We start from the raw sequence: 16,997 nt of genomic DNA on the forward strand, positions 1-16,997 counted from the left end.
GCATATGCTACAGGTTTAAATTTGTTGTCAACTTCCTGTAACAAAACTGCTCCAAGACCATCACGGCATGCATCGACATGAAGTTGGAATGGCTTGGTGAGATCAGCATATGCTAAAACAGGTGCAGATGATAATCTAGTCTTAAGTTGGTTAAAAGCCTGGTTACATAGATCAGTCCATTGATTTGAGAATGGTTCAGAAGACTTCTGTAACCCGTCATGACGTACTTTCTTTGACGTTCGACCACGCTTAGGTGAGAAGGCATATTTACTGGCTAATGAGTGAAGCGGAGCTGCAATTTTCGAGTATCCTTCAACAAATCGTCTATAATAACCTGTTAGGCCAAGGAAACTTCGTAAGTCCTTAGCATCCCTTGGTGTAGGCCACTCTTTAACGCTTGAAACCTTTTCAGGATCAGTCTGAATTCCCTCTTCGCTTACTATATGCCCAAGGTATGTTACAGATTTGCAAAAGAACTTGCACTTCTCTGGAGAAACCTTGAGGCCAAACTCTTTTAAGCGATCAAATACTTTGGTGAGACGATTTTCCATCTCCTCTACTGTCTTAGAAAATACAATAATGTCATCCATGTATACCAATGCTTCAATAAAATTCATGCCGGACATACAAGATTCCATTAATCTTTGAAAAGTAGACGGTGCACCTTTAATACCTTGAGGCATCCTTTCGAATTCATAAAAACCAATTGGGCAAGTGAAGGCGGTTTTCTCCTTGTCACTCTCGCGCATAGGAATTTGATAGAAACCGGACTTAAGATCAATTACAGAGAACCATTTGGAACCACTGAGACAGTCGACAGCATCTTGTATCAGGGGTACTACATACTGGTCTGGCACAGTCCTTGCATTCAACTTTCTGTAATCGACGCACATTCGTAAGGAGCCATTTTTCTTTCTGACCAAAACAATTGGTGAGGCATATCTGCTCTTTGATGGTTTGATAATTCCATTACTTAAAAGTTCGTGAATATGTGTTTGTAAGTCAACTAAGTCGCCTGGGGATACCCTTCGTGTCCTCTCTCGAAAAGGAGTAGTGTCGTTCAAGTTGACTTCATGCTCAGCATTAGAGGTCAATCCAAGGTCCCATTCATGTTTGGCAAAAACATCAGCCCTTTCCTGGAACCTGCTAAGCATTCGGCTTTTAACATCTACTGGCACTTCAGATCCCCATTCAAACGGTAACTTACTGATGTCATTTAATTGTTCTGGGATTTGAGAAGAATTAGTTGAACAAGGGTTAGTAATGCTGCTAGGGATAGTGGCTTCTGCTAGTATATTATTTTTATGTACATAAATATCTTTTGAACTGCTGTTTTTAACATCTAAATTTACAGTGACACGTTTTCCTCTGGGTAATTTCTTAAGGCAAATGGTTGAATTTAAATGTGCATTGACTTTGTTATTTGTATCAATCAATACTGTGACTTCATCGGTTGGCTTTCTGACTACCGCTTTAACGCTCTTGGTGGTACCAGCAGCAATAAGCTCACTACCAGCTGACCGTATAATCATGGTTTTCTCTTGGTTATCAGCATTGCGATATATAGCTGCACAACGTGTATTAATGAAGAGTCTTCTCAGGTATTGGGAACCAGCCCTTTTCTTACATTCCTGACGGAGTTGATTGAACAATCCTGTGTTGGTACCAATAATTACTTCATGTGAATTTTCAGTGTCTGGAACGACTAAAACTAGAACTTCAAAATTCTTATTGGTGCCAGCAAAAGTTTGAGGGAAAGCAATTCTAACCTTGGTCCATCCGAGATATGGTATTTTGCCACCTCCACCATGCCATAAGACTAAATCTGACAAAGGATGCAATGTCTTTGTAAGCTTCATAAAGACTGAATTATTAATTGTAGTGACTTGTGAACCACTATCCAAAAGGCAATTATGTTTTAACCCATCAATGAAACATTCTTCAGTCACACTCTCCCCCACCAGTCCATTGGGAATATCGGTAAAATTTGGAGCTAATCGTTCTTCTTTGACATCTGACTGCCCCCCTTCAAATGTCCGTTGGAGTTTCCCTGGTTGTGCAGATGGCTAATCAATTTCTCGTTAACTAATGCGGCATTTACTTCTTTGGCACAATTACGTTTAATATGGCCATCTTCGCCGCAGTTGTAGCAGAATTTAGGGAAGTCAGATGGTTGTCGTCGTCCCCTACCTTGCCATTGGGTCTTTTGTTGATGTGGTTTTGATTCTGGTTGCGATTGTTGACTTTGTTGCTGGGTATGAGCACTGCCTAGAGTCGATTGTTTTAACATTTTCTCAATTCTGCTCATTCGCTCAATCAAATCGTTATTTTGGACTGAATGAGATGCAGCCACTGCGTTGCGGCTTTGCCCTTTAGCCTTCATCTGTCTATTTGATGTTTCTTCCTCCCACCGTCTCACTTTTCCTAGTAGGGTAAGATATGTTGGTGGTGCTTCTTGTAATTCTCTTAAACGCAAGTCCACTAACAGCAATGGTTCGAAGATGTTGCCCCTTATGAACTGCTTTAGAATTGCGGCATTCATCCTGTCTTCTGATATACCTCCCTTTTGCAGAACATGTCGTAAAGAATCCTGCAGTCGTGTGAGGTAATGTGATGGCGTTTCCCCTGTCTTTTGCTCAATCGAAAAGAATTGGTGGAACAATTCTTCACCTGTAAGCGTTGAGCCATACACTACCTCCATAGCTTGGAGATAATCTTTTGCTGAAGCTGATGGGTTTTCTCGCCGGAGGTCATCAATAACATCCAACGCTGGAGAACGGAGTGCCTCACGTAGTCGCCTTTTCTTTTCAGCTTGTGAAACCTCTGTCTCCGATTCTTCAATAAGGGCCTTTGCCTGTGTCCTCCATACATGATATGGGTCTTCGTCTTTGCCTTTGTCAGTTCGGCCAGAGAATACTCTAAGTTTTCGGTAGTTTACTGACAGTCTAGCCACATTTAGCAATTCACTGTGATGAGTTGAATGACTTGGTTGGGGTGACGTGGAGGGAAGTAATGATGAAAACTCTTCTACCCGTTTGACTATAATCGTAAAATTAATCGTGTCATCTTCTTCAGAGATTTCAAATTCTTCTGGAATGTTCATATCTGCTGTTTTCAATGACAGTCTAGCTAATATGAAAGTTTTCTTGAAGTCATGTTTGTCGATTTCATCTCTTCGTTTTATCTCTTCGACTGGCAGAGCACCACACAACTTTCTATATAGCCTGTGAGTAGCCACTGTTGTTCTAGGCGCAGACAGTAAAATTGACCTATCAATAGGGTAACCTACTAGATTAGCCCATTCTAAGGCATACTCTATTAATTTCGACATCTTGGCTCTTTTTAACTACTTAGAAATAAATAAAACCTACTTATCAGAATACTGTAATTACAAGACGTAAATAATGGTGATTAACCACACACACAATAGTAATAAAATATATATTACGTTTCCCGGACGAGCCCCCAATTTGTAACCCGAGTTTCTAGCAAGAAACTAAAATTTCCAAGAAGTATTAAATAATCAAATCAAGGAAAACGCCTTATAAATTAAAAATGTAGATTTATTCCTTTGACATCAACTTGTCGGAATTTACATAAAACCAATATTATTTGTTCTCAAGATAAAACATTAAAGTGTCCACAAAACTAAAAGTTTATATTAAAATTGAGTCTTCAGTTGAAACAATTCCGACTTGAAAGGTTCCACAGTAGAGTAAATGTTATCAACGAAATGTTCCGACCAATGGTGTAATAATTGCAATAATGATTCGTAAATTTCAAAAGTAGTGTTTTCTCATCTAAGAAAAGAGAAAATATATACATATACTATATAACTATAAAACAATTTAAATCAAATATCATTTGGTACATAATTACAATACCACAATGTTTGCAAAATAACCTAGGCTATGATAGACAATTAAACAAAATAAAATATAATCCGTCAATACCATCAGGTTCGATTAACACTGATTGGTATATGATTATTCACACTACTCATTAAAACAATAGTTACATTATATAGTTAGAGGTACTTCGTTTGGTAAGTATGCTAATACTTGATACCAATATAACTACATTGCAACGCAATGGATAATAGCAATAGCTATTCAAACGTGTGTCTATCAACATATTAACCTGACTATTATAAACTCAGGATGGTTAATGCATCCATTCAATAAACTAAATTATAAACTAAAAGGTAATTAAATGTATAAAAATAAATGTCGCATATAAAGCGGAAATCAAAAATAAGTGTATAATACAATAGTATCAATTCTACAATCACACTCCAATTGTCTCTAGGTCAATCAATACCAAGAGTGTACTGCCATCTAGTAAATGACCCACATTTACCAGAATCATCCTGATACACTCATAAAATTAAAAGTATTAGCAAAAGCAAGTTAATCACTTCAAGACCCTTTAACTTAAAACGGGAGAGAACAATGTGTGATTGCAGAACCTTACTTTACAGTAACATAAATTACCAAGCGCAATTGCAAATGGTATCACAAAAGTTATAAAATATAATCAAAGTTAAGTATCACATAACTAATCTAAAGCATTGAGCCAATGCAAACATAATGCATAAACCTAATCTTCATAAGCTTAAATCTCAAATTAAGTTATATTAACACATTTGTTAAACATAAAATAATATAATTGATAGTTCTTACCTAAGAAAAGAGCCAAAATATGAAAAAGTGACTTCCTTTAAAGTTGTTAAAAATGTATAGATGTTTCTTGTGAGCAGGCCGAGTGGAAGTGATGTATAATCATCAGAAATGAGGTATAATCACCTTAGTTGCCTAGCAACTTGACAAAACACATTCCTTACTTCCCAAACAGTGGTCACTTTGACCCACTTGTGGTAACCTTTGTTGCAATTAAGCTGCATTCTTTTCTACTGACCTATAAACTATATTTATATACATTGTAAAAACAGATACATTCAAATGAATAAAATCAAACAGAAAGATATAAGAAAGATATAAATGGTAAAATATATTCATAAAAAATCATAGGGTTACACATATAACTAGAAACTAGAATTTAATTCGTCACTTTGACGAATTATAGGTGATCATTTTTATCATTTTAGGCTACTGAAATTAATTTTTTTTAAACATGCACGTACGTTAACATACGATCGGAAAATGTTGATGTATGCCATCCTATTATATGCTTATAGTGCTGAGTTGTGCCTATATGCCATATACAATATGTACAGTATATACTGTATATCTATATACAGTGTAGCATATAGGTGAAATTACGGGACACACATGTTCTAATTTTTTGGCATGATGACGTTATCAAACTAAACTTTAAGAAGAAAATTTCGAAAGATAATTAATTGAGCAAAAAAATATAAGATTTGGAAAAAAATTTGGCACGTAGAAGCGCTGTGCGCGTTCTTTGAATTGTGTATAACTTTGACGAAAAATATGAAAAAACTACTTTTTCACTTCAACTGGCCATATGTTAACGTCACAACATCCGATAGGCTTAATTTTTATATGAATTAATATCTACATTTCATCAGCTTTCATAATAAATTATAATCATCAAGGTAACCTTCAATTCTGAAGAGCTGTAAGATATTCAAATTTACTGCGAAGGTGAAATTACACGGCCTACGTTATTCAAGTTTTTACGCGTGATGACGTCATTAAAATGAAGATAGTGTCAACTCATGATAAAGATAATTAATTAAGCAAGCACATACTGAAAGTTGTGCGAAATTCGAGCACACATAACCAAGATGCGCTCTGTTGAATGTGATAATCTACACAAAAAGATAACAAATCCTAATTTTTAAATTCAAGTGGCCATTTGATGACGTCAAAACATTTTGTACGTAAAATGTGTACATGAATTCATATCTACAACTCAATGGCTTCCAGAATAAGTTAAAAAAATCGGGGGTCATCTTGCATTCTGAAGAATTATTTTCATTTTAAAAAAGACCTATTTTTCACCATTTTCAGAACTTTTGTAAAATTAATATGCGCATTTTGTCATTTTTAACGTGCTCGTATAGCGTTATTTTAAGTCGGAACTGACTCAAATTTGGTGAATGTACTAAGGATGGTGAGTAGAATGAGATTTGTAAAAAAAATTCATATTTTTTACGCTTTTTAAGTATCGCGCGTGCAAACACGCATTTTTGCGCAGTAATTTTTTGAAACACGCAAATGGCCTAATTCACGCTCTAAATTGATCAAAACTTAATTTTGAGCGTTTTAAATTTTTAACGCGCGATATCACGCGCATGAACCTACGTGCGCGTGCGTTTTTATTTGCTAATATTTTTACCCTTGATCTGAAGTTTACGTGTAGTGAATTTCATTAATATAAGATAATGAATTATGGAGATATGATTGATAATGTGATTTCGCAAAATGGCGTATAAATATCGTCACGGATGAGTGATCACGCTGGAAAGCTTATTAGGATTAAGTTATATTATTTGAAAGATATTCTGAAATTTTTGTAATCATTGACATTAAACTTTTTGAGATAATTGTTACACAAAATAGTGTACAGAAACAATAAAAAGACTAGACATGTAACTCGTCACTTTGACGAGTTTGGTTTTCCGCCGCGCAAGTGGTGCAACATGAACGTGTAACGACGTACCTTTTAACATTAAGGGATAGGTTGAGGACAAAAGGAAGTGTTCACGTTGGCATTATGACCTGAACTGAAGAATATGATATGTTGTTATTGCTGAATTCTATTATTTCGATTCATATATAGTATACACAGTATAATCTGTATCCATATCACACAGTGTAGAATAGGTGAAATTACGGGACCCGCTATTTATTGCAAATTTTAACATGTTGACGGTTTTAAAATGAAATGCGAAGGTAGCAATTTCGGAAGGAAATTATCTCAGCAACAACATATTAACGTCTAGAAGAAATTTGAATACGTGAAATATTGATGCGCGCTCTTTTAAATGTAATGAATTATGACGCAAAAGATGAAAATACGACTTTTTTCATTTAACTGGCCATATGATGACGTCACAACATCCGATTGGCAAAATTTTCATATGATTTCGTATCTACAATCCAATAGCTTCCATAAAACGTTTTAATCGTGATTATCACATTTTATTCTTACGAGCTATAACAGATTAAAATTTACTGTAAAGATGAAATTATTGCCACACGTAATTTAAATTTTTAGGAATGATGACGTCAAAAAAATTAAAATATTTATAATTCATGCGAAAGACAGTTGATTGACCTAGACAATATCAAAATTTGGGTGAAAATGGAAAACGGATAAGTGGAGATGCGCTCTATTAAATGTGATGAGCTATGACGAAAGATACAAAAATCCTAAATTTTATATTAGCGTGGCCATACGATGACGTCACAATGTCCGGTTAGCCATATTAATATATGATCCGATATCTACAACTCATTAACTTCCAGAAAATGTCATCCACAAAAAGTTGACCGTGCAGTTTAGAAATTACGACTGTTTAAAAAAAGGCATAATTTTGACGAATTTTTTAACTTTTTCAACAAAAACTCGCGCAAATTGTCCAATTCCACGTGCTCGTATGACGTTACTTTAAGTCGAAATTGTTTAAAAGTTGGTAAAATTACTAGAAAAGGCTGGAAAAACATAAATCACGCGAAAAAAATATGTTTTTAATGCTACGTGCGCACCGCACACGTAAAAATTTGCGCACGCGTGGGAATTTTTTACATGCTTAAAGCGACATGAAACGCGTAGAAACTTGATTAGAAATTAATTTTGCGCATTTTGAAATTTTAAATGCGCGTGCGCGCGTAACTTTGTGTAAAACACGCAATTTTTGTTCAACAGAAAGTTAGCGCATGATATAAATTAAACTTGTGCAAAGTTTCAATTTAAAATGTTATTTGGTTTTTGACCTATGTTAAATACGAGAAAATCGTTAAATCGCGCGTACGTCACGTTGCGCAATTGTAAACATCATGAAAAGCTTCGCTTGACGACGTTACATAAATGTCAAAATGTTAACATAGTTCACAAAATGTTATGTTTGCAAGTTTCAGAGAAAAGCGTTACACAAAAATCATACAGAAAGAAAGAAGATGACAAAAAAGATGACTAGACATGTAACTCGTCACTTTGACGAGTTTGGTTTTCCGCCTCGCAAGTGGTGCAACATGAACGTGTAACGACGTACCTTACCGTACCGAACATTAAGGGGATAGGTTGAGGACAAAAGGAAGTGTCCACGTTGGCATTATGACCTGAACTGAAGAATATGATATGATTTTATTGCTGAATTCTATTATTTTGATTCATATATAGTATACACAGTATAATCTGTATCCATATCACATACAGTGTAGAATAGGTGAAATTACGGGACCCGCTATTTATTGCAATTTTTAACATGGCGACGGCATCAAAATGAAATACAAAGATAGCAATTTCGGAAGGATATTATCTCAGCAACAACATATTAACGTGCAAAAGAAATTTGAATACGTGAAATATTGATGCGCGCTCTTTTAAATGCAATGAATTATGACGCAAAAGATGAAAATACGACTTTTTTCATTTAACTGGCCATATGATGACGTCACAACATCCGATTGGCAAAATTTTCACATGATTTCGTATCTAAAATCCAATAGCTTCCAGAAAACGTTTTAATCGTGATTATCAAATTCTATTCTTACGAGCTATAACAGATTAAAATTTACTGTAAAGATGAAATTAATGCCACACGTAATTTAAATTTTTAGGAATGATGACGTCAAAAAAATTAAAATATTTATAATTCATGCTTAAGACAGTTGATTGACCTAGACAATATCAAAATTTGGGTGAAAATGGAAAACGGATAAGTGGAGATGCGCTCTATTAAATGTGATGAGCTATGACGAAAGATACAAAAATCCTAAATTTTATATTAGCGTGGCCATACGATGACGTCACAATGTCCGGTTAGCCATATTAATATATGATCCGATATCTACAACTCATTAACTTCCAGAAAATGTCATCCACAAAAAGTTGACCGTGCAGTTTAGAAATTACGACTGTTTAAAAAAAGGCATAATTTTGACAATTTTTTTAACTTTTTCAACAAAAACTCGCGCAAATTGTCCAATTCCACGTGCTCGTATGACGTTACTTTAAGTCGAAATTGTTTAAAAGTTGGTAAAATTACTAGAAAAGGCTGGAAAAACATAAATCACGCGAAAAAAATATGTTTTTAATGCTACGTGCGCACCGCACACGTAAAAATTTGCGCACGCGTGGGAATTTTTTACATGCTTAAAACGACATGAAACGCGTAGAAAGTTGATTAGAAAATAATTTAGCGCATTTTGAAATTTTAAATGCGCGTGCGCGCGTAACTTTGTGTAAAACACGCAATTTTGGTTCGACAGAAAGTTAGCGCATGATATAAATTAAATTTGTGCAAAGTTTCAATATAAAATGTTATTTGGTTTTTGACCTATGTTAAATACGAGAAAGTCGTTAAATCGCGCGTACGTCACGATGCGCAATTGTAAACATCATGAAAAGCTTCGCTTGACGACGTTACATAAATGTCAAAATGTTAACATAGTTAACAAAATGTTATGTTTGCAAGTTTTAGAGAAAAGCGTTACACAAAAATCATACAGAAAGAAAGAAGATGACAAAAAAGATGATGATGATGATTTCGTACAATCACAAGAGGTTTTCCTGCAACTTCGTTGCGGAAAACCAATGATGATTTCGTACAATCACAAGAGGTTTTCCTGCAACTTCGTTGCGGAAAACCAACTAGACATGTAACTCGTCACTTTGACGAGTTTGGTTATCCGCCGCGCAAGTGGTGCAACATTAACATTAAGGGGATAGGTTGAGGACAAAAGGAAGTGTTCACGTATGACCTGAACTGAAGAATATGATATGTTGTTATTGCTGAATTTTATTATTTAGAATCATATATAGTATACACAGTAAAATCTGTATCCATATCACATACAGTTTAGAATTGGTGAAATTACGGGACCCGCTATTTATTGCAATTTTTAACATGTTGACGGTTTTAAAATGAAACGCGAAGGTAGCAATTTCGGAAGAAAATTATCTCAGCAACAACATATTAACGTGTAGAAGAAATTTGAATATGTGAAATATTGATGCGCGCTCTTTTAAATGTAATGAATTATGACGCAAAAGATGAAAATACGACCTTTTTTATTTAACTGGCCATATGATGACGTCACAACATCCGATTGGCAAAATTTTTACATGATTTCGTATCTACAATCCAATAGCTTCCAGAAAACGTTTTAATCGTGATTATCACATTTTATTCTTACGAGCTATAACAGATTAAAATTTACTGTAAAGATGAAATTAATGCCACAGGTAATTAAAATTTTTATGAATGATGACGTCATAAAAATTAAAATATTTTTAACTCATGCGAAAGATAGTTGATTGACCTAGACAATATCAAAATCGGGGTGAAAATGGAAAACGAATAAGTGGAGATGCGCTCTATTCAATGGGATAAGCTATGACGAAAGATACAAAAATCCTAAATTTTATATTCGTGTGGCCATACGATGACGTCACAATGTCCGGTTAGCCATATTAATACCTGATCCGATATCTACAACTCATCAACTTCCAGAATATGTCATTCACAAAAAGTTGACCGTGTAGTTTAGAAATTACGACTGTTTAAAAAAAGGCATATTTTTAACGGATTTTTTAACTTTTTCATCAAAAACACGCGCAAATTGTCCAATTCGACGTGCTTGTATGACGTAACTTTAAGTCGAAATTGTTTAAAATTTGGTAAAATTACTAGAAAAGGCTGGAAAAACATAAATCACGCGAAAAAAACATGTTTTCAATGCTACGTGCGCACCGCACACGTAAAAATTTGCGCACGCGTGGGAATTTTTTACATGCTAAAACGACATGAAACGCGTAGAAAGTTGATTAGAAATTAATTTTGCGCATTTTAAAATTTTAAATGCGCTTGCGCGCGTAACTTTGTGTAAAACACGCAATTTTTTTTCAACAGAAAGTTAGCGCATGATATAAATTAAACTTTTGGAAAGTTTCAATTTGAAATGTTATTTGGTTTTCGACCTATGTTAAATAGAAGGAAATCGTTAAATCACGCGTAAGTCACGTTGCGCAATTGTAAACGTCATGAAAAGCTTCGCAGTACATCTTCATGTGCATGACGATATGTTGAGAAAGTTATAAAATGTTATGTTTGCAAGTTTTAGAGAAAAGCGTTCCACAAAAATCATACAGAAAGAAAGAAGATCAAGAAAAAGATGTTGATTTCGTACAATCACAAGAGGTTTTCCTGCAACTTCGTTGCGGAAAACCAACTAGACATGTAACTCGTCACTTTGACGAGTTTGGTTTTCCGCCGCGCAAGTGGTGCAACATGAACGTGTAACGACGTACCTTTTAACATTAAGGGATAGGTTGAGGACAAAAGGAAGTGTTCACGTTGGCATTATGACCTGAACTGAAGAATATGATATGTTGTTATTGCTAAATTCTATTATTTCGATTCATATAGTATACACAGTATAATCTGTATCCATATCACACAGTGTAGAATAGGTGAAATTACGGGACCCGCTATTTATTGCAAATTTTAACATGTTGACGGTTTTAAAATGAAATGCAAAGGTAGCAATTTCGGAAGGAAATTATCTCAGCAACAACATATTAACGTCTAGAAGAAATTTGAATACGTGAAATATTGATGCGCGCTCTTTTAAATGTAATGAATTATGACGCAAAAGATGAAAATACGACTTTTTTCATTTAACTGGCCATATGATGACGTCACAACATCCGATTGGCAAAATTTTCACATGATTTCGTATCTACAATCCAATAGCTTCCATAAAACGTTTTAATCGTGATTATCAAATTTTATTCTTACGAGCTATAACAGATTAAAATTTACTGTAAAGATGAAATTAATGCCACACGTAATTTAAATTTTTAGGAATGATGACGTCAAAAAAATTAAAATATTTCTAATTCATGCGAAAGACAGTTGATTGACATAGACAATATCAAAATTTGGGTGAAAATGGAAAACGGATAAGTGGAGATGCGCTCTGTTAAATGTGATGAGCTATGACGAAAGATACAAAAATCCTAAATTTTATATTAGCGTGGCCATACGATGACGTCACAATGTCCGGTTAGCCATATTAATACATGATCCGATATCTACAACTCATTAACTTCCAGAAAATGTCATCCACAAAAAGTTAACCGTCTAGTTTAGAAATTACGATTGTTTAAAAAAATGCATATTTTAAACGAATTTTTTAACCTTTTCATAAAAAACGCGCGCAAATTGTCCAATTCGACGTGCTCGTATGACGTATCTTTAAGTCGAAATTGTTTAAAATTTGGTAAAATTACTAGAAAAGGCTGGAAAAACATAAATCACGCGAAAAAAATACGTTTTCAATGCTACGTGCGCACCGCACACGTAAAATTGTGCGCACGCGTGGGAATTTTTGACATGCTTAAAACGACATGAAACGCGTAGAAAATTGATTATAAATGAATTTTGCGCATTTTGAAATTTTAAATGCGCGTGCGCGCGTAACTTTGTGTAAAACACGCAATTTTTTTTCCACAGAAAGTTAGCGCATGATATAAATTAAACTTTTGCAAAGTTTCAAGTTGAAATGTTGTTTGGTTGTCGAGCTATGTTAAATACGAGAAAATCGTTAAATCGCGCGTACGTCACGTTGCGCAATTGTAAGCATCATGAAAAGCTTCGCTTGACGACGTTACATAAATGTCAAAATGTCAACATAGTTAAAAAAATGTTATGTTTGCAAGTTTTAGAGAAAAGCGTTACACAAAAATCATACAGAAAGAAAGAAGATGAAAAAAAAGATGACTAGACATGAAACTCGTCACTTTGACGAGTTTGGTTATCCGCCGCGCAAGTGGTGAAACATGGACGTTTAACAACGTACCTTTTAACATTAAGAGGATAAGTTGAGGCCAAAAGGAAGCGTTCACGTTGGCATAATGACCTACAGGCCGGACAAGCAACTGACAAACAAACCAGAAAATGTAATAGAAATCATATACCTCTGATACGAGAAAAATATTGTTTGCCTCCCTCTATCCTGTAAAAATAACGTCTTATTTGGCCTGCTACATTATAGAAATAGGTAGGAAATAAACGATTTTGGGCTATTCCATTACAGTCGGTATAAACAGTAAAATCTGTTTACATATTACATACAGTGTAGATTAGGTGAAATTACGGGAGCCGTCATTTATTCCAAATTTTAACATGGCGCGGCATCAATATGAAATACAAAATAGCAATTTCGGAAGGATATTATCTCAGCAACAACATATTAACGTGTAGAAGAAATTTGAATACGTGAAATATTGATGCGCGCTCTTTTAAATGTAATGAACTATTACGCAAAAAATGAAAATACGACTTTTTTTATTTAACTGGCCATATGATAACGTCACATCATCAGATTGGCACAATTTTCACATGACTTCGTATCTACAATCCAATAGCTTCCAGAAAACGTTTTAATCGTGATTATCACATTTTATTCTTACGAGCTATAACAGATTTAAATTTAATGTAAAGATGAAATTAATGCCACACGTAATTAAAATTTTTAGGCATGATGACGTCCAAAAAATTAAAATATTTTTAACTCATGCGAAAGATAGTTGATTGACCTAGACAATATCAAAATCGGGGTGAAAATGGAAAACGGATAAGTGGAGATGCGCTCTATTTAATGTGATGAGCTATGACGAAAGATACAAAAATCTTAAATTTTATATTCGCGTGGCCATACGATGACGTCACAATGTCCGGTTAGCCATATTGATACATGATCTGATATCTACAACTCATCAACTTCCAGAAAATGTCATCCACAAAAAGTTGACCGTGTAGTTTAGAAATTACGACTGTTTAAAAAAAGGCATAATTTTGACGAATTTTTGAACTTTTTCATCAAAAACGCGTGCAAATTGTCCAATTCGACGTGCTCGTATGACGTAACTTTAAGTCAAAATTGTTTAAAAGTTGGTAAAATGACTAGAAGAGGCTGGAAAAACATAAATCACGCGAAAAAATAATGTTTTTAATGCTACGTGCGCACCGCACACGTAAAAAATTGCGCACGCGTGGGAATTTTTGACATGCTTAAAATGACATGAAACGCGTAGAAAGTTGATTAGAAAAAAATTTTGCGCATTTTGAAATTTTAAATGCGCGTGCGCGCGTAACTTTGTGTAAAACACGCAATTTTTTTTAAACAGAAAGTTAGCGCATGATATAAATTAAACTTTTGCAAAGTTTCACTTTAAAATGTTATTTGGTTTTTGACATATGTTAAATACGAGAAAATCGTTAAATCGCGCGTACGTCACGTTACGCAATTGTAAACATTATGAAAAGCTTCGCTTGACGACGTTACATAAATGTCAAAATGTTAACATAGTTAACAAAATGTTATGTTTGCAAGTTTTAGAGAAAAGCGTTACACAAAAATCATACAGAAAGAAAGAAGAGAAACTAGATTTGAACTCGTCACTACGGACGAGTTAGGTTATCCGCAGCCAAAAAGCCACGTGCACGTCATACGTTAGAATATTGCACACAGAAAAAGATTATTATGACTACTATACTATACTATAGGTCCCTGGATAAATTGTTTATCACAAATAGCCAATCAGTACTTAGTCTTATTTGGCCTGCTACATTATAGCAGTAGGTAGGAAAAAAATGATTTGGGCTATACCAAATGCCGTTACTGTATATACAGTATAATCTTTATACGTACTATATATATACAGTTCAGAATAGGTGAAAATAAGTGACCAAAGTTATTGACGCTTTTGAACATGATGACGTCATCACAAATTTAAAAATGGTAAATCATGCGAAAGATAATTGATTGACCTAGACATTATATAAAAATAGGAGGAAATAGAATACGGATAAGTAGAGATGAGCTCTACTAAATGTGATGCGCTATGACAAAAGAGACAAAAATCCTATATTTTATATTCGAGTGGCCATACGATGACGTCACAATGTCCGGTTAGCCATATTGATGCATGATTCAATATCTACAACTCATCTACTACAAGAATATGTAATTATAAAAAAGTTCACCACGTAGTTTAAAATCTAAGACTGTTTAAAAAAAGGCATAATTTTGACAAATTTTTGAACTTTTTCATCAAAATTGCGCTCAAATTGTTTAATTCTACGTGCTCGTATGACGTGATTTTAAGGCAAAATTGATTGAAAATTGGTAAATTTACCATAAAAGACAAAAAAACCAAAAATCCAGCAAAAAAAAACCATGTTTTTGCGCTAAGTGCGCACGCGCGCGTAAGAAAATGCGCATACCTGGGAAATTTTGAAACGCTCAAAATGACATGAAACGCGTAGAAAGTTGATTAGAAGTTGATTTTTCGCATTTTGAAATTTTAAACGCGCGTGCGCGCGTCACTTTTTGCGCAACCTGCCATTTTAAATCCATAGAAAGTTTGCGCTTGATATGACTTAAATTTTCACCAAGTTTCAATACAAAATGACTTTTGGATTTTAATCTATGATCAATCATTGAAATTCATAAAATCGCGCGTAGCTTACGCTGCGCGACTCGAATATAAAAAAAAAAAGTTTCTTGCACATCTACAGATATAGGTCAATCTTATGAAAAAGTTATACAATCTTATATTGGCTAGAATTAGAGATACGCTGCGAACAAAAAATGAGGGAGAAGGGTGTAAGGAAAGAAATAAATACTAGATTTGAACTCGTCACTACGGACGAGTTAGGTTATCCGCAGCGCAAAAGCCACGTGCACGTCATACGTTAGAATATTGCGCGCAGAAAAACGATTATGCCATTGTAAAAATGTTAGTGCGCTCTCTATTTTGCGTCACGTCAAAGTATATACGGTATACACTATATTCTGTATACGTACTACATACAGTGCAGAATAGGTGAAAATAAGGGACCCAAGTTATTGACGCTTTTGGACATGATGACGTCATCACAATTTAAAAAATGGTAGATTATGCGAAAGATAATTGATTGGCCTAGACAATATAATAAAATGGGGGGAAATGGAATACGGATAAGTGGAGATGCGCTCTATTAAATGTGATGAGCTATGCGAAAGAGACAAAAATCCTATATTTTATATTCGAGTGGCCATACGATGACGTCACAATGTCTGGTTAGCCATATCGATGCATGATTCGATATCTACAACTCATCAACTTCCAGAATATGCAATTTTAAAAAAGTTCACCACGTAGTTTACAATCTATGACTGTTTTAAATAAGGCAAAATTTTGACAAATTTTTTAACTTTTTCATTAAAAACGCGCGCAAATTGTTTAATTCTACGTGCTCGTATGACGTGATTTTAAGTCGAAATTGATTGAAAATTGGTAAATTTACTAGAAAAGGCTGAAAAAACAAAAATCAAGCAAAAAAAAGATGTTTTTGCGCTACGTGCGCACATGCGCGTAAAAATATTGCGCACGCGTGGGCATTTTTGAAATGCTCAAAATGACCTGAAACGCGTAGAAAGTTGAATAGAAATTAATTTTACGCATTCTGAAATTTTAAACGCGCGTGCGCGCGTAACTTTCTGTGAAACATGCCATTTTTAATCCATAGAAAGTTTGCACTTGATATGACTTAAATGTTCACCAAGTGTCATTACAAAATGACTTTTGGTTTTTAGTCTATGTTAAATACGCAAAATTCATAAAATCGCGCGTAGCTTACGCTGCGCGACTCTAAAGTAAAAAAACGAACTGTCCTGCACTTCTACAGATAGAGGTAAATCTTCTGACAAAGTTATACGATGTAATGTTGATCAGAATTTGAGATACACGTGACACAAAATTCTGGGAAAGAAAGAAGAATAACATAGAAAAAA

The 16,997-nt window shown here is 34.5% G+C and overlaps 2 protein-coding genes across 2 annotated transcripts in view; one reads left to right on the forward strand and one right to left on the reverse strand.

Annotated features, from left to right (window-relative positions):
- Positions 1-1,801: 1,801 nt before the first annotated feature.
- Positions 1,802-4,762, reverse strand: LOC144845455 (paraneoplastic antigen Ma3 homolog). Its single transcript, XM_078702811.1, has 2 exons — positions 4,683-4,762; positions 1,802-3,800 (listed from the first exon to the last, which is right to left on the reverse strand). Exon 2 carries the CDS (start codon positions 3,329-3,331, stop codon positions 1,994-1,996), a length of 1,338 nt encoding a protein of 445 aa, XP_078558937.1. The 5' UTR covers positions 3,332-3,800; positions 4,683-4,762; the 3' UTR covers positions 1,802-1,993.
- LOC144845453 (uncharacterized) overlaps positions 2,423-16,997 on the forward strand; it is a 78,671-nt gene continuing 64,096 nt past the window's right edge. The window contains exon 1 of the mRNA XM_078702809.1: positions 2,423-2,432. The gene's annotated coding sequence lies outside the window, so the exon portion shown is untranslated. The remainder of the gene's footprint in view (positions 2,433-16,997) is intronic.

This window comes from Antedon bifida, chromosome 6, assembly GCF_963402885.1.
Source record: "Antedon bifida chromosome 6, ecAntBifi1.1, whole genome shotgun sequence".
In the NCBI taxonomy this organism is placed as follows: domain Eukaryota; kingdom Metazoa; phylum Echinodermata; class Crinoidea; order Comatulida; family Antedonidae; genus Antedon; species Antedon bifida.

Excerpts from the sequence above, each read along its gene's own strand:
- LOC144845455 (XM_078702811.1), bottom strand. The coding sequence starts at position 3,331 with ATGTCGAAATTAATAGAGTATGCCTTAGAATGGGCTAATCTAGTAGGT.